Source organism: Megalops cyprinoides, chromosome 7 (assembly GCF_013368585.1).
Source record: "Megalops cyprinoides isolate fMegCyp1 chromosome 7, fMegCyp1.pri, whole genome shotgun sequence".
NCBI lineage: Eukaryota > Metazoa > Chordata > Actinopteri > Elopiformes > Megalopidae > Megalops > Megalops cyprinoides.
In genome coordinates this window covers 19,793,998-19,812,002 of record NC_050589.1, presented here as the reverse complement: position 1 = coordinate 19,812,002, position 18,005 = coordinate 19,793,998, and the positions used below count along the sequence as shown (strand labels likewise).

General features: G+C 42.9%; 1 protein-coding gene across 1 annotated transcript in view; it reads left to right on the top strand.

The window, feature by feature from the left end:
* The window catches only part of xkr7 (XK, Kell blood group complex subunit-related family, member 7), a 65,031-nt gene extending 47,300 nt beyond the window's left edge, over nucleotides 1-17,731 (top strand). The window contains exons 2-3 of the mRNA XM_036533801.1: nucleotides 9,702-9,901; nucleotides 16,494-17,731. Coding sequence (XP_036389694.1) covers nucleotides 9,702-9,901; nucleotides 16,494-17,446 — 1,153 coding nt within the window. The 3' untranslated portion in view covers nucleotides 17,447-17,731. The remainder of the gene's footprint in view (nucleotides 1-9,701; nucleotides 9,902-16,493) is intronic.
* Nucleotides 17,732-18,005: the final 274 nt, after the last annotated feature.

The window sequence follows — 18,005 nt, the reverse complement described above, 5'->3', positions numbered from 1 at the left end:
CCAAACATACAGCAGTGCTCATTTACTCTAATTACCCACATTAAGATGAGGTAATGAGTTTTCGCTGCGCTAATCCCACCACAGTTTAAACAATCACTTCAGTCCCCGGTCCGCCCGTCTGGAGTCCGTGGCATTGGATTAGTCCAGTGTTAAACGCTTTGACAGTGAAAAACGACCTAATGAAAGACAACAAAGCAGGAGATAAAACGAAGTGCTCTCTTAGGTCAGTGCACTAAACAGCTGCCCTCTCATTCCAAGACTGTCCATGCACTTACCATGCCCACGCAATTAATATACACAATAATGAACTTAACAACCCAGACAGCTCATAAGGCCTTTCACATAAGATACTCACATATGACTAAGGAGAACACCATGATGTACAATGTTTCCCTGAGAAAATATGCTTGCAGTAGCAGAGTTTTTAGTGCAGTGGTGAGGGGAGGGGGGTGGGCAGGTGTACTAAGGTGGGAGGGTGAAATTTGTTGAGCAAGCAAATTGCTCCAAACTGCTTCACACTAGTGCTGAAAGTGCACTAGAAGCACGCAAGCGTGGCGTGTGTCTTACATCCATATACCATATATGCTACAGTGTACGTGTCTCTCTCGCAAACATTTCAACAAGTCCCACAAATATGCAAGAATACCACCAAAATTCACCCACTCAGTGGTTAATCCAAACATCACAGTGCCATAATAAACAATATTTTATTGAATTTGAAAATTATTGTTTGCAGGTCACCGTGTTTTTTTTTTTAGCAGTAACCTGGCCAGAATAATGCAGTGTTAGAGTTTTTTTTTTTTTCCACAGGAAGGTTTGCTCAGAGTATGGAAGTGCAGTGCAGGAATGATGCAAGGAAATGATACATTTAACGTTCCATTGAACCAGGAGCCTCTAGCGCTCGTCAGAGTGAGACAAAAAAACGAAGCAGCACTGGCGGTTCGCATGGCACATCCAGGGATCCTGCGTCATCGTTCGCTCCCTCCTAGGCGGTGTGTTCTCACCTCATCCACTACACGAGGCGCCGGCAACAAATCACTCCCTCGCATGACGCTCGTGGGCGGTGTTGCCTCGCCTTCATATTCAGAACCGGAGCGACAGTGCTGGCTGTCGCCGTCGAAAAGACCGTGCCGATTTCGTGGAAATCAAGAAATGATGATCCAGAGCGCATTTGTAATGTCAGAAAAGGATGGAGCCCGGGAGCCCTTTCACAATGGCACCACACTACAGGAGACACATTGAGGCAAAAACTATATTGAAGAGGTGGTACTTAGGGCCAGATGATGGCCTACAAATAAAGGAGGCAGCGAACTTGCCTTTAAACTGATAATGATCATGAAGCTGTTTTTCATGATATAAAAGCTTGCCAATATTAGCAAGCATCATCCGTCAGCGTCTGGTGTCTTTAAAATTAATTGTGTCTAATGAGGTAGTTCTACCTTTGTGTGCTGCACACTAAATCCTCTTAATTTGAGAGAACAGACCAACACTTTGATTATGACTCTCACTATGACTAAAAACATTTAATTTCATTTGTAAAAAGAGAGCCGCCAAAGCCGATGTAATTGTTTAAGTTGTGTGAATCATGGGCAACGGTGTGGTGTAGTGCAACGCTTATGACACAAAGGCTGTCAGTTTTATACACTGGTGGGCACTGCTGCTGTGCCCATGAGCAAGGTACTTAACCCAGGTTTCCTCAGAAATTATCCACCTGTATAAAACAGATATAACGTGTGTAATTCAGCCTGGATAAAAGAGTCTGCTGAGCAAATAATGTAAAAAAAAGTTTGTAATAGATTATCTTTCTGCTGTGGTTGTTAACTGTACAAATCAAAAAATAATTTTTGATAATCACCCTGAAGTTCAGGGTGACTTCAGGGTGATTATCAAAAAAAAAAACAAAAAAAATCAAAAAAAGTTCTCTGCCACTGGTGGCACTGTATGTCACAGCCATAATAAGTGAAAACACTTTTAAAGTGCAAAGTGGTTCTGAAGGTCACCAGCATGAATCGGTTGTTTCATATAAATGTGCCTTTGCTTTATGTCTTATATCTCCTCATCTGAAGCACAGACAACGTGTCTGCCTTGAGCTTCCACATGGACACCAAAACCATCTAGAAAAACATGCACCAAACGTACGTTGACAACATGGCTCCTTTGATCAGATTTCACCTTTTGCACACAGACACTCAGCTTTTGTGCTGACACTGAAAGCCTAAAAATCTATGGGGAAAAATGACTTTTTACACGAAAAGCTTTAAGATGGAAAAAATCCCTTTGGTTCTATAGCATTTGTTTCAGGGAAACGCATAATATAGCTTAATGCTGAGAAACTTCATATTATTATATGATGGTTGCGTTTTCATTTTTTGTTGTTAGTTATGCATTTGTTAGCATTCTTTACATGGAAACATTTCTTTTTAGTAACAGAGGAAACAGAGGAGTTTTGCAGGTTAAAAGGATTTCCAGCCAGTCTGTGTAAATGCTGTAATAAGCATTTGGATGCTATGTTCCAACACTGATAAAATACACAATTCTTATCCTACTTCCAGTTTAGCATACAGCTGTCAGTAGGCCAGCAGTAGTCTGTTCATTCCCTGGATGAGATTCTAAGTCACACATAGGACCTATACCTCAATGTGTCAGGGTTAACAGCCAGATACAAATGTTAGCGGACCCTTTTCTTAGGGCAGTCCTCAGACAGTACAACTGCCTGTCAGACAGATCAATCTATTGCAGGATTAGATTGACAACTTATTGTTCTATGGGGATAAGTCACCAATTTGATTACAGAATAATGTCAGCATGGGCAGTTGAAACTCAAGACCACCCATCCTGTCATGGAAAGAAATATCCATGATGTTTCTGCTGTTTCAGAGGTATTGAGAATGAAATATTTTGCTTGATTCTGTCAGCCGAATTCAACTCTGTGAGAACTACATAACGCACATCCTGCACCTAATGTGGGGACTGTCGCTAGTCACTTTTTTAGATCCTTTTGTGAGTGATGGAGAAAATGCATGTTTTGGAGTAATGGTAGGTTGCATTAGCTGATTGCACTTTTTAACTCTTATTTCAAAAGGATTTTCCTCCATATGTGTGGAACCAGGTTCAAGGACACATGGCATTTTAACTTGAATGCACTGGAAAGCAAAGGATCTGAATAATCAAACCCATAGCCTCAGTTAACCTCCTGCTGATTTGCGCATTTAGTTTTATAATGGTCTCCACCCAATTTTGGAAAGAAAAGTGTGACATGGTCCCCCTAAATCCATAGGCTACTCCTCAAACTCCATCCACCCACGCTCCCACAACCTCCCCCACAATCGCTAAAAATGAATTAATTAATGAATAAATTCAATCTTTCTCTCTCACACACACAGAGGCAAATAGTCTCTTTCATGTCAGAGAGGATGATTAAGATGTATAATTAAAGCGTATTTGATTTGAAAGTTGTTGTGGCCCAGTATTTATCCCCCTGAAAACAAGGCAGTGCTTGGGGTGTGTGTTGGGGGGGAAGAGACAGCGGTGCCCAGACTTCCCTTTGATCAGCCGTGATGAGAACAGCATGTCGGCTATTTATAAATCGCTTTGTGTTGCCTTCCATCCCTCACCCACTCCACCGGTCCCGTGTCTTTATTGGCACTAGGAAAGAAAGGGAAACAGAATGCACTGTGGGAGATTTGATTTTTTTTATGTGTATAAAGTCCCTCTGTTTTCCCGTGGCTGAACATCACTTGAGCGTGCCGCTCGGCTCTCCCTCTAAATTCTACCTCCATGCATCCCCTGTCCCTTGGTTCCATCCACTGGGATCCCACCTCTGTTCTGCGCTTTCATTCGCCTTTGTTGTTGTCTTTCAAAGGCTTGGCACCTTATTAGAGAGAAGCTTTTGCTCTCATTTAATTTCCTCTCTATGATTCCTTCAGTGGGGGTTATAATACCAGGGAACATACTATGGTTAGCTAAAATTGACGAAACGCACAAGGCAGGGAAATTAAACAAGACAGTGAAGAGAAAAAAAAAAACATTTGCTTTTATCAGCTGCTAAGCAGCTGAGATATGACACAGAGTGACACGATTTCCACATTTCACGAATGCGCCGGACTAGAGGCTTAAGGGTGTACGGCCTCTAGCTGTGAAAAGTTGCATCTGTGCTGAGACGCCTTTCCTTTTTTGTGACCGGATTAGTTGGAACCAGAGGAAATTGTCAGAAATGTGCTGAGAGCAGAGAAGCGTGAGCAGATTACAGGCCCTGGAAAATCGCGTTCACCCAAGCTCTGTCCACGTTACTCAAACCAAGTTTGACCACCGCCTTCAAAACCGGCTGCTCTCTGGTGGCTCAACAGCCTTTGTCAGGTTTAACTACACTGTTGAGTATTAAAACCGTGTTCTGCTGCCAGGCATAGTTGCAGACCATAGTTGCAAATAATGCTGGCAGGAACCATACAAAGCTGCTGCGCATAGGAGATAATTGCTTCTTCAAAAAAGCAAAAAAGCAAAAAAGGCAATGGCCCAGCCCCCAGCCATCACATGAGATAAGTGATGTTTATATGCATGAAATTTTTCCATGGTGCCAAACTTGACAAAGACACATACATTGCTGTTTTGCCATGAATGAAGGTGTTAGAGATTTTCTTTCTTGGTGTTTTCACAGTCTGGCAAACAGCAAATCTATGTGGTAGCATGAGCATTGGCTCTGTCAGATGCCATGCATTGGCTGTTGTGTACACCTATCTGACTAGGAGATCATGGAACTAATGTAAAATTGTGTACTTTTCTGCTTCTGCTCAGAAGGTTTCCTAACTGAATGTTACTATGTATATGTGGAAGCCATGAAAAGCAAGCTCACAGTTGTTTCAGCTTATAAAATGTCACCTTTTTAGGAGTTTCTGACACAAAAGAAGAAAAAAGATTTTCTATTTACAGGATATTGGGTAAAAACAGTGATTAGAGCAACAGTTACTATTTACCTTCAGGCAACAAGTTGAAGCCAAACTACTTCTTCTCATGAGTACTTTGCAAACTGCAAAAAGAAAGATGACAGATCAGTGTAAGATACTGTGCTATCTGTCAATGAGAAAATGAGATACCAGATACTTTTATGCATATTCCCCACTGTGTTCAGTTCATTACATTAATGCTGCAAGTAGCTTATAGCTTTTTGTGGAAGTAATTGAAGAAGTGAAATTAATGAGATACTCACCTTGGAAATGGAGCCAGGTGATTCAGACATTAAATGTTTGCATGACTTGTTGGCTTCAGAGCCAGAACTCCTTGTGATCCTTTCCTCCAGTGTTTTTTTTATATTATTGGTATTTAGTAGACACTCTTAGCCAGAGCAACTTATATCAATCACAGTTTTTACAATATTAAAAGGCAGTTGCAGGTTAAGCACCTCACCCAAGGGCACAGCAGCAGTGCCCCAGTGGGGAATTGAACCAGCAATACTTCAGTTACAAACCCTTCTCCTTAACCACTATGCTACACTGCCACCCTCTTTTTTTCCTGTGCTATTTTTATGACAACCTTTCATGACAAGTTCCATCAGTGAAGCTCTCCATCGTTATCAAGCCATAAGCCTTGTCATACCTGACAGACCATTATTCAAAGGACTGAGAGCATTATTCAAAGTGTTTCAAATGTATCCAGAGTGTTTCTCTCCCCAGATTTAGTAGGTCCTGCCCACCGCTTCCCCCTTTTAAACCATGTCCACAGTCCCCCTCTGATCGGGGTGTGACATCTGATACCTACGGCCCTTCACTAGTGCTGCACAGAAATGCTGGGTAAGATGCACTTTTAGTGGGTTGGAGTCCTCCGAAAACAAAGTTGTGATGGAGAGCCTTCACCTCCCCTAGAAACTAAATATTAAATGTAGTGTAAATGGTTAAAATGTTAACTGCTCAAGGGCCCTTTGTCATCAGTCAAATTCAAACCTAACAATAACAATAAAAGTACAACCAAACTTGTTAATTGTTAATTGTTTGCTTGTTTGTAGTTGTCCTTGTCTGTGCAAGCCCATTGGTTAACTAGCCATACCTGCCTAAAGGCCTATTAAATACAGGTGTGTGGCTGCAGTGCAGGGAGGTTCATTTCTGCTGACTGTTTGCTTGGGCTGGTTCTTTTGTTTGTTGGTTTTTAAAGTAAATTATTGGGGTTTTTTAATGTTTGCTATTCAGTTCTGCAGGTTTTTGTGAGAAGTGTTGGCCAGGTTCTTTACAAGAGTTGATGCCATGCAACATTGTACAGTCAAAACATCATGGACTACAACATTTGGCATGGGTGTTTGAAAGGGGTTCTAGTATGTATTGAGTGTTGAGATAAATTGTCACACTTAATGAAAATAAAGTGATGAATATCATAAATGGGTATTTAATTTGAGGCCTCAAGCTAAAAAGGGATACAGATCCACAACAAGGTTTAAAATGTCTGAAGTTTGTAAAATTGTTGTTTTTATTGTTAATATAAGTGGTTCTTAGGTGCTGCTGCTCTCTTTTGTACTCCATCACAACCCCCAGGCACGATCACCAGCAAAGTATTTTTTATGCTTTCAGCGTATAAACAATAGGAAATGAAAGAGGAAATGATGTGACCTAGAAAGCATGTGTTGCTTTTAGGTAGTTTGTACACAGAGGGGCTGAATGCTTCATTTTTAAATCATAATTAAAAAGTATTTGAAAACCTCTGCATGAATATTAATATCAGGTTGAAGGACAGGTTATTGAGAGCACTTACACAATAAAGGTGGTACAGAAATGTAACAGTGCCATTTTACCATTCGTCCCCTGACACTGTGCTGTGACCTGCCTTTTTCTTAGTGCCATCCCCACTCCCCACAGCAAATGAACAAGCAAGACACAGAGAGAGAGAGAGAGAGTGAGAGAGAGTGAGAGACAGAGAGGGGGGGGGGGGGGGGGAGAGGGAGAGAGAGAGTGAGCGAGAGAGAGAGACAGAGAGAGAGAGAGAGAGAGAGAGAGAGAGAGAGAGAGAGAGAGAGAGGGAGAGAGAGAGTGAGAGAGAGAGAGAGAGAGAGAGAGAGAGAGAGACAGAGAGAGAGAGAGAGAGAGAGAAAGAGAGAGAGAGAGAGAGAGAGAGAGAGAGAGAGAGAAAGAGAGAGAGAGAGAGAGAGAGGGAGAGAGAGAGTGAGAGAGAGAGAGAGAGAGAGAGGGGGGGGGGGAGAGAGGGAGAGAGAGAGTGAGCGAGAGAGAGAGACAGAGAGAGAGAGAGACAGAGAGAGAGAGAGAGAGAGAGAGAGAGAGAGGGAGAGAGAGAGAGAGAGAGAGAGAGAGAGAGGGAGAGAGAGAGTGAGAGAGAGAGAGAGAGAGAGAGGGGGGGAGAGAGGGAGAGAGAGAGTGAGCGAGAGAGAGAGACAGAGAGAGAGAGAGACAGAGAGAGAGAGAGAGAGAGGGAGAGAGAGGGAGAGAGAGAGCGTGCGAAAAGTAGGAGATTGCTATTTGATTGTGAATGAGGAAGGCAGATTGCTTCACAACCGGCACCTTTGGGGATGGTTAGTGCTAATTACTGTGAAGAATAAATGACAGGGATGCGATGTTGCATAGCTATTCCTCTCTGCCAGGGGCTGTCATTGCCCACAGTGGCACTGGCAGAGACGAATTGACTCAGGAGGCACTAGAAGCATATCACAGTCATGCATGGTGTACATCATCTGCCAGGGAGGGTGTAAACATTCAGCTGGGGTGTACACCATTACCCAGGCAGAGCTTACACAGTCTGTGGTTGTTTCTAATTCTACCCCCCCCCCCCTTTTTTCCAACTATATATGTAAAATCTATGCATCTCTTTCACGTATATACTCTTGAATGAGTAGAGTGACATAGGAAGAGGCTGATACAGCCTTCCAGAGCTTAATGTTTCATGTATACACAGCATGAGGGACTGCATAGGCTTGCAGAGAAGCACTGAGGTATTTTTGTTCTCTCTTTTGTTTTCGAGTCGAGTTTTTACCAGCCTTCACCCGTGGATGAGCCTTTGGAGCGCTCCTGCCTGCCCATGAGTTCAACAGGAGTGCTTGGCAACAGCTCACCCTAAACCTCTTTTGCCAAGCTTGCCACGGCGTGGTGTAGTGCCCCCTCTGTTCTTCAGCAAAACAACTGCTTCCTTTCAGATAATAGAGTTTGCCCAAAGCAGTCAGAGTGTAAAAGAGGATAGGAGACTTATCCAGTTATACTGAGAGAGGGGAGAAAAAGAGAGAGCAGCACCGAGTCTCTCCTCTTCCTCAGAAACTCCACTTTACTCTCTCAGAGTTTCTCTGCAGAACTGGGAGGCACCTCTGGCTACTCTTTTGGGGCTTTATTTCCTCTCAAATGGCAAGGGTTTGCTTGAGAGGGTTATTAGGGCTATTAGGGTTCTTCACGTGACACAACATCTCGAGTCAGTATACAAAGGACAGGAGGTTGAAAGCAGCAGTGTACATTAGATCAAAACTAAAATTATCACAAATATATGAAACATAGGTAATGGGTCCAGGTAATGGGCTTTAGGCTATTTATGCTGGCATGGGAAGATAACCCCTGCCTTGTTTTTTGATAGTTTTCCTGATAATAATATAGCTTTTGTCATGCATGAGAACAGTGGGTCGCATCAGTCCCATCACTGTTCTCAGTGTTTTCAGTGTTGTCAGGAATTCACTTGCTAGGCAGCACAATTTGCTAACTTTGGATAGTTACAAGCATCTGTGAAGTACAATCAGGAAGTAAGGATAGCGTAGTCTTGATTGCACTGTATCTAATGTTCTATATTAAGAGTGAAGTAGCTCTCAGTGGCTAGTAATGTGCCGCAATATTCATTTTCCCTACTGAATGATCAGAGGCTAATGATGTCAAATGACTGAAAACTTCCTCTCATCGGGACTCATGCACATGTACTTTATCAATGGCGCCCCAAAGATAAAAACAGCTTTCTTTAGCTGCCATTTGGACAATCCATTTTGACTAGTCTCTAGCTAATATGGGTATATAAACATATATCTAGATTCAATCTAAATACAATGTAGTTTTTACTAGTAAGCAGTCGTAAGCAAAGTTTTCATGTTTGTTCCAAAACATTAATTTAAGCAGTCACCGAAATTAATGAAAAATGCTTTGTAAGACTATGCAACTCAAGGACAAAGCTAGTCGCTAATTAAAGATAAATTTAATATTGGCCCTTGTGAGCCAGTAGTAGTAACTATTATTTAATTAAAGAGAATGTATATTCAGTAGAACATTGATGTCTCTAAACCTGTTTTATTCACATTTTGTGCTATCAACACTACTTGAGGTTTTTTTGTATTGCTCAGGAAAAGTGAAGTTTCAGAAAAGATGTATTTTTGATCATGGCTCTGAATGAATAAGTGTGTCTTCCCAGCTTTATAAAATTGAAGCTGTAATAATGTCTGAATGTAGGTCTCAAAAAACATGCTCTTTTGAGACAGCAGACTTTATGAAGCCATAGAGCAGACATATGTTATTTTACAGCAAAGGCATATTTTTTCAGATTCAGGACGTATTTCCATTGTATCAAATATCAGAGGCCTTACAGTTAGCATGGAAAGTACTATGTCTCCATGACAATAATGTGAGATCACGACAGCTGATGTTATGCGTATTGTCTGGTACATCCCCCTCACCGTAGATTCCTATTCTTCTGTGTATACTTGAGAATGCCACAACGAATGCTGTCTCATCTGTTCTGTGGTGCTGCAGGTATGTCCATGCTCTGTACCTGGGCGTGCAGAGCCGTTGGCGGGGGGAGCACGAGAGGCGTCACTTCTACTGGCGTATGATGTTCGAGAGCGCCGACATCAACATGCTGCGCCTACTGGAAACCTTCCTGAAGAGCGCCCCCCAGCTGGTGCTTCAGCTGAGCATTATGATCCACGGCAACCAGATCCAGCCCCTGCAGGGTGAGAGGCTAATACTATCGCTCTCTCTCTCTCTCTCTCTCTCTCTCTCTCTCTCAGTTCATTTCAGTTCAATTCAATTCAAACAAGCGTTATTTGTATGACTACACAGATTTACAGTATTGCCAAGGCAATTTTCACATATATATGACAAAATTATAGAAAAATACTATTAATCACCTAGAAAGATTGACAACTTAAATTGGAAAAATAATGGATTAAATAATTAAAACAACAGGAAATATAGACTCAACATTTTTAAAGTTTCTGGGCAGATGCCTCCTGACCACTCAGATTGTGGTACTCGGATGCATATCGTGCTGCCAAAGATGCAGTGTAATTTTTCTTTATCACTTAATATCTTAGGTATCATTCAAATAGTTCAACACTGTTCTCCCCTAATTGTTTGGAATTTATCACACTTTATCACAATCTCTACTTTGTATCTCTGACAGTGAAGAGATACTCTACCAATGTGTAATTTTGTCAAAGGGTCCAAAAGGAGTTAAGTTTGTTTTGTAATTTTCTCTCAGTGTTCCAATATTCCTTATCAAGGTCTTTGTATTTTTCATTCTGATTTGTTGTTGAAGCAGAGCTGGTCATCTTTTTTCCCTCTTTGTCTCTTGTTCCATCCCTCTCTGTCTCTCTCATTCTCTCTCTCTCACACACACACACACACACACACACACGCAAACACAAGAACACGCACATTCACTAGGTTTTCTGTCTCTCCCTCTATTTCTTGATATGTGAGCACAAGGACCTGATCCATGCTTGCACCTCTCTGCCTTCTCTTCTTTTAGCCTGTACATGTCCATCGAAAAACTTTTGGCAGGCAATGCAGCCGAGCCCACATTGATGATGAATTAATAATGCCTTTGTCTGTTGGACGAGCACACCTTGTCCCTCTCCTTGGCTTTGTGGAAGTATGAACGGCTCTGAAAACCGCCAATAATGAAGTTAATCAGCTCAGGCAATCCCCTGCATCTCAGCTAAACTCAGAAAGTGCCTGTCAGCCAGACAGCCCCACCGCGACCACGTTCACATGCAGAACATCTACCTTCCTTTACACTCAGCTGCCAAGCCCTGGAAAACCAGAGGGAAAAAAATCACAAAAGCAATCACTGTGCTATGCTTTGTATTCCAGGTCATGACTTCTTTATCTTTTACAGCAGATTGTATTTGCCCAGACTAAATAAAATGAAGCCTTTTTTGGCACAAAGTGTCATTATCCTGCCATATGTCTTGTCACTCCAGCAAAGATACATTGAGCCTTGGTGCTGTGCTACAAGGTTACAGGCAACTGTGGAGATCCTGTCAGAGGAAAGACAAGCGTCTCTGATCTTGCTGTTTTGTGTTTGTTGGTGTTAGATCCTGGCTTCTGTCACTGGTGTGCTTTTCCAGTGAAGATACTATTCTGCTCTTCATTACAGAGGTGGATTGCTCTTCTCATCCTTTGCAGTCAATGGTAATCCAGAAACAGATTCTGTCCTATTGAAAGGTGCTTTTTGAAGCAGCTCTGCCACTGTAGGTGTTTATTATTTTCCCCTCTATAACCACCATTGCTGTGTATTCAATTTATTATTGTTGTGTTGTCATTAACTTTTAACTTCCCGGGCACCATGTTCTCATGGCTTTTGCCATTGTGTACTCAGTGCCATTCTGAATGTTATCAACAGTTTGAAATGCACCACAGCAGACAGGAGACACCTGTCTTCCTTATAGTCTCACAAAGTCCAATCATCTCTGGGGTCTGTTCCACTGATCCACAAAGCAAAAACATTAACCTAAAAATATGTTAGCATTCATCTCAATGTTCATTTTTGCGATTCATTTCTGTGTTCATTTAGCATTTCAGCATGGAGGGGGAAAAAGAGTATTTTCTTAAGTTACGACAAAAAAAGTAGCACGGCTTAAAATTCATTTTTGAATTTCATGTAACACTGCAGCTTTTCCTTTGTGCTTGGAATAGACCATTCCAGTAATCGAACCATCAGTGGTGTCCTGAGGAAAATTGAAGAAAAAAAAAATATATATGGAAAATAGATCAAACCAGCCTGTTTCATTTCCTACCTTTTTTATTCCCTCCCTTCTCTGCTGCTGGGTGTGAAATGATCTCCTTGAATTGAAAAGCCCCTATGTCAGCCTTTGCTCCGCAGAAGCTGCGCTGCCCATTTCTGAGCAGTTCGGAGACAGGAGATCGGAGGGCGGGCAGAGGGAAGCAGCCCTTAAAACAACGCCTTTAAACACGCATAGAATACGTTTGATGCATTGGCATGACTTTGTGCTTTGTTTTTTTTCCTCTGTTTTTATTTTCTTATCTTTTCAAAGCTGAGACACACATCTTCAACGGCATGTGGTGAAAAGACATGTAGCCTCCAATGGAGACTCATTGGCTTGAAAATGGGGAGGCTATAACGTACATTTAACTTTCTTCAATATTAAATTATTTGAGCAATAGTGTTGGGTTTTGGCTATATTCGCTAAATTTTTACAGCTGGATTAGTAATAGAGCCATAGAACCTAGGTAACTTGCTCAAGCGTGTAACAGAAGTTTCCCACCTAAAGGATTCAAACCCAGGATCAGGTTAAGAGTCCAGTTGTCTAATTGTTCTGTTCAGGGCTGCCCCTGTCAATGGAGCATTTTAGTATGTTGGGGAGATTACTTTACTTGCATTCATCCTCTTGAGTACATTCTTAACCAGAGGCATGGTAAGGTAAACCAGTTTCAGGTTGTTACTGTACATCGGCAGCCAAAGAATCACAGGTGGCTCATTCAGGAGTCTCCTCAAATCTGATTGAACATATGGTCAAACAGCAAAAGGCCTCTATTTCTTACTTCTGCTGACCCACAGTACCAACCTCTCTAACTGCAGGCGGACAGGTCTTTTCATGAGGGAACCAGCCCAGACAGACCTATGAGTCAAAGCCCAGGACACCAGTGGCAAGCAGTAACACAAATGCCCCCCCCACACACACACACACACACACACACATATTCATGCTTACCACAGAGCCCTGTACTGACTCAGTGTCTCGACCTTTCACCTGTCTGGAACTGGAAAGTACACAAACTAACTTACAGTCCTTTCTTTGCTCAAAACTCTGTCAGTGTTCCTTTTGTTGGAAAGGTAGCATAACCTTCAGTCAGCACAATATGTCTTGAGTCCTCCATAGCCGTGGGCAGAACACTAGAGGCAGATGTGCTGCACAGTTGCTAAGAAACTGTGCCCGTAATCAGATAGCTCCTGGTTTGATTCCCCCTAGGATGACTGTATGCTTGATTCCCAGGTGGCATACAGTAGTTGCCCCCGTTATCATGGTGAAGCAGAACGGCGACAGTCGATAACCAGCTATTTAAACAATAGTATGTGAAAATGTGAGCTAAGATAGTGTGCCCATAATCACGTGGTTCCTGATTTGACTCCCCTTAATAGCCAGATGATTGTATGCTTGATTCCCAGGCACAGGAGGCATACCCCTGATCATGGTACTGAACCAGAATGGTTATAGTGAATAACCAGATATTTAAGTGTTAACACATGAAAACGTGGGCTCAGTTAGGAATTCTTGATAAAGGTGTCTCCTCAGCAAGTATATGATAATGTCTGAATGTGATTTGATGAATCTGCTGACCCCCAACTTCCTGCTCTCCTTCCTTCATGACAGGTAGGCCCACGGTTGCATAGTGCTGCAGTGTCATGATTCCCTGTCTGTTACATCCTCTTTTTATTTAGCTCTAATCTTCAGTTCTTTATGCAAGCGCAAGATATGGCCCCTGTGATGTTAGATTCAATTTAGATTGTCAGGCGTTCCCTGTCCAAGTGGTTCCAGCACACTTGGATAGCAAAAAGCAGCCAAGGACTTTAAAGTGTTGACTAATGCTTTCAGTCAAGCAGCTAATTAAGATGTTTCCTAATCTGGATCTCCTCCAAATGGAAGGGCAGAGACAGAGAGAGGAAGTGAATCAAATATTTATGACGGCTTCAAAATCTCTCAAACGCTCAGCACTTTGACCAAAATGAGTTACTTTTACAAAAGTTTTTGGGTTTCCATTTCTTTTGCGATTCACAGGTTGGAAAACTATATGATTAACTGATACAAAAAAAAAATCATATAGTAAATGAATCAGAAAATAGAAAGAAATTTCCTCTGGGTTCAGCAGAACACAGAGCATTAGCAAGGTAGGCTCACAACAGGTTTTAATAACACTTTAATGGAGAAGAGAATCAACCAGTGAAGCCAATGTGTTATTGATTGTGAAGGGCTTTGAGAGAGGAAGTGCTGTTCACAGATACAATAATTACCGTATGTGCGATTTTTTTTCCTCCCTTGCTGATCTTGCTGCTGTGAAAGGCCCTGCTTGAACAAAGAGTAGCTACCTGATCCTTTGAATCATCGTAGTCTGTTATGTTACATTTGAATCCAGTTAAATGGAATGACCTCTATCCAGTCCAGCCACCTCAAGTCAGCCATGTCAATATTCTCAATGAGCATAATCAGCCTGTAATTCAACGTGTATCATACTTTTAGGAGGTTAGTTTTGAGTCCCTGTGCAGAGAAATGTCAGTTCCAGGAAGGTGCTCACTTAGCATTGACATCCCTCAAGTCTACCTTTTAGTGTCTCATTTTGAACAGCCTGTTCGTTGTTTTAAATCTGTAAAGAGTCCTCGCGGGTATGTGGGATGCACACACGAACAAAGGCAATCTGGAATGGGCCGCAGCGTAAACAAACAGCCTTTGAAATATATTAGAGGGCTGATCCCTCTGATATCAGCAGTGCTTTGAAAGAGCCACTGAGACCTTCCATATCTATGTATAACTCAAACAGGCCTCCACCCTGTATGTGTGTGTGTGTGTGTGTGTGTGTGTGTGTGTGTGTGTGTGTGTGTACGCATGAGCATGAGTTGTGATCATTTATCAGTAAACCTTTTCCTCATTGTTTTCAATTCAGCTCAATCGTGGTGGTGTGTGGAGAATAATATTAGCGTGATAATATCACACCTTCACCCTTTTTTGGGAAATCATGTGCACTTACAGGTTTAGAGATTTATTAAATTTGCACAATGGGAGTTGCAGTATTGTAGGTACTATGTGACAGTGGCACTAGGCGCTGTGTTATGTTGCAGTGGGATGTGTGACAGCAGCAGAAGGTGCTCTGTGACACTAGCAGGACGTGTTTTCTGCTAGAGAATGCTGTCTGACAGCGCAGCATGTCCGCTGCTTCATTCTGCTATATTTCCCAGCCATTTGTAAGAGCTGCTTACCAAAGCCAACAATTTTTCGTTGGTATGTTTTTCAGTAAGATGCCCGTTACTTGAATTATCATATGCCTCATGCCATGTTTTGTAAGTCAGCTGTTGCCGTTTAGAGGTCATCAATGTATCTGCTGTTTATTTGTACTGTATTGCATGTACTGTACAGATCAAATATTGTTACACCTCTTGTTGCTCCTGTGATATGCAATTAATGTACCTTGTCATGACAGCCTTGTTAATTGCTCTGGTTAAGAATGTCTGCCAAACAAAAAATTCATAATAATAATTAAATATATAAATACATGTATTTATTAATTCATGAAAGGAGATTGTGGACTCCTTTACAATGGCCATCAAAACAACCATATGTCCCAAAAAGTCTTACCCACTTCCTCTTTGTTGCAGAGGAGATGAGGCAGTTCAGTAGCTTATTTAAAAAGGCATAAACAGTTTAAAGTTTTGTCTTTGAACCTGCCTGTTTTGTTCATTGTTCATATCAAACATAAGGCTTAGTTTTGATCTGGGATTTCAAAAAACTCAAAGGAATTTTATAATTAAAGCAATTTTAATGTGTCGTTTTTGTAATGCTATACAGTCAACTTGAGGTTTGACTGTTCTCTATATTGTATCAGTGTTGAAGTGAAGGAAATATTAATAAGCTCATAGCAGGCAGGCCACAAGCGGCAAGAGCCATAATTCAGAGCATCAATTATTCATTTAGAAATGTTAATAATTCAGCCAAATGTCCAATTAGTAATTAATCACATCACAAGTAATTAAAAATTGAACGCTAAAATCCAGTAAGTATGGAAATATGTTTTATTTTCTTACTTTACTTTTGATGAGCATTGTATTCAGCTTTGTCACATACACATTTTTAAACTGACCAGAAGCCTCCCTCTTCTAAAATCATGTCAAACTAATACTTATACTACTTTCAATAAAGCAAAGTATGTATATACACAGTTCATAGGACATCTTCAAACACCTCCTGAAGAGTCATTCAGGTGGACGCAACAGTGCCCCCAGTAGGGCACAGCCATGGCATCTGGGGTGGATTACGTTGTCTCCTCCACACCCTTAAATAGATGGTACTGTTGAATGTCATCCTGTGAGTCTGCCGCTGTGGCAGTTTGTGACAAGTTCAGGATTCAAACACAAGGCCTGTTCAGTTTTGTTGTGACATTTCCCTTCACAGCGCTCTCTGCAAAGCTCTCTTTTTTCTCTCTTCTCCATTCTGTTGTTCACTCCCTCTCCTTCTCACCGGTTTCTTGTTCCTTTTCTTTCCCGTCTCCCTCTCTTCTCTGTCTCCCTGGCTCTGTGTTTTCCCTCTCCAGGTCTGTCTGCTTCCGCCTCTTTGGTGTCTCTAGCCTGGATGATTGCGTCCTACCAGAAGGTGCTCCGCGATTCCCGTGACGACAAGATGTCCATGTCCTACAAGGCGGTGATCGTCCAGATAATGTGGCACCTCTTCACCATCGGGGCACGCACCATCGCCTTCGCGCTCTTCGCCTCCGTGTTCCAGCTCTATTTCGGCATCTTCATCGTCACACACTGGTGCATCATGACCTTCTGGATCATCCAGGGCGAGACAGACTTCTGCATGTCCAAGTGGGAGGAGATCATCTACAACATGGTGGTGGGCATCATCTACATCTTCTGCTGGTTCAACGTGAAGGAGGGCAGGACCCGCTACCGCATGTTCATCTACTACTTCATCACGCTAGTGGAAAACGCGGCACTGACGGCTCTCTGGTACCTGTACCGCGGCCAGCAGACCTCAGACTTCTGCGCCTTGATAGTGGTCTGCGTGGTGGTGTGCAGCTTTGCCCTGGGAATGTTCTTCATGTTCGTCTACTACTGCCTGCTTCACCCCAACGGACCCATCTTCGGAGGGCAGTGGAGGTGCGTGGAGGACGGGGTGATCGAGCCCTACGTGGCGCCGGTCCCTCCCCCGGACGTGGTCACTAGCCCCCCCAGAACCCTGCAGAGGACTACGGGAGGGGACCGGGAACAGGTGCCGGGGGACAGGGACAGTTGCCTGCCCGTGTTCCAGGTTCGGCCCTGCGTGCCTCCCACCCCCGTGCCCCGTATCCCCCGGACAGAAGGGCCGGTCATCCGCATAGACCTGCCCAGGAAGAGGTACCCGGCCTGGGACGCCCACTTTATTGACCGGCGACTGCGCAAGACTATCCTGGTGCTGGAGAGCACCTCCCCCGTCACACCTCGTCTGCAGTACCGCAGCCTTGGGTCTCCCAAGGAAGTGATGGAGTATGAAACCACCGTGTAACATGCCCACCTTCCACAGGGGGGCCATGCCACTGGGAGCTTCAGTGCCCTGCTGTTCAAGCAGGAGAGAAACAGGTGAGCAGAGGAAGTATGGTGCACCGAGAGAAAGAAGGGGTGACCTGACCTGGCCAGGTCTGGACCCCCCCCCGTCTGCTGCACCCCTGAGACTTTTGCATGTGTGTGGGTTTTTCGCACAGTTGTCGCCGTTTGAAACAGCAGCTGGAGGGGAGGGTCAAAGGTCACATGGGGCTGTCCAGCCTGTAGAAACTGTTGGAGAAGCCCTGGGGGGAGGAGTTTTTTGTGCTGTGAGGCAAGTGCTGACAAGTACTGACAAGACTCTCTAAGGGAGCAGTGACAATACTAACAATGATGAAGGAAAAAAGTCAGTTCAGCTGTAAGGGAGGAGAGGTTTGGTACTGCAGAGCTGGATTGGTGACCGTGTTGTCCCTGCCTGTCATGAAAAGAGTCCTATCTTGGTTTGCTTCTGTATGGTGAGGTGTAGCAAACTTTATTACCCATTTATTCATTTAGGTAATTATAATTTATTGACCTTTTTTATT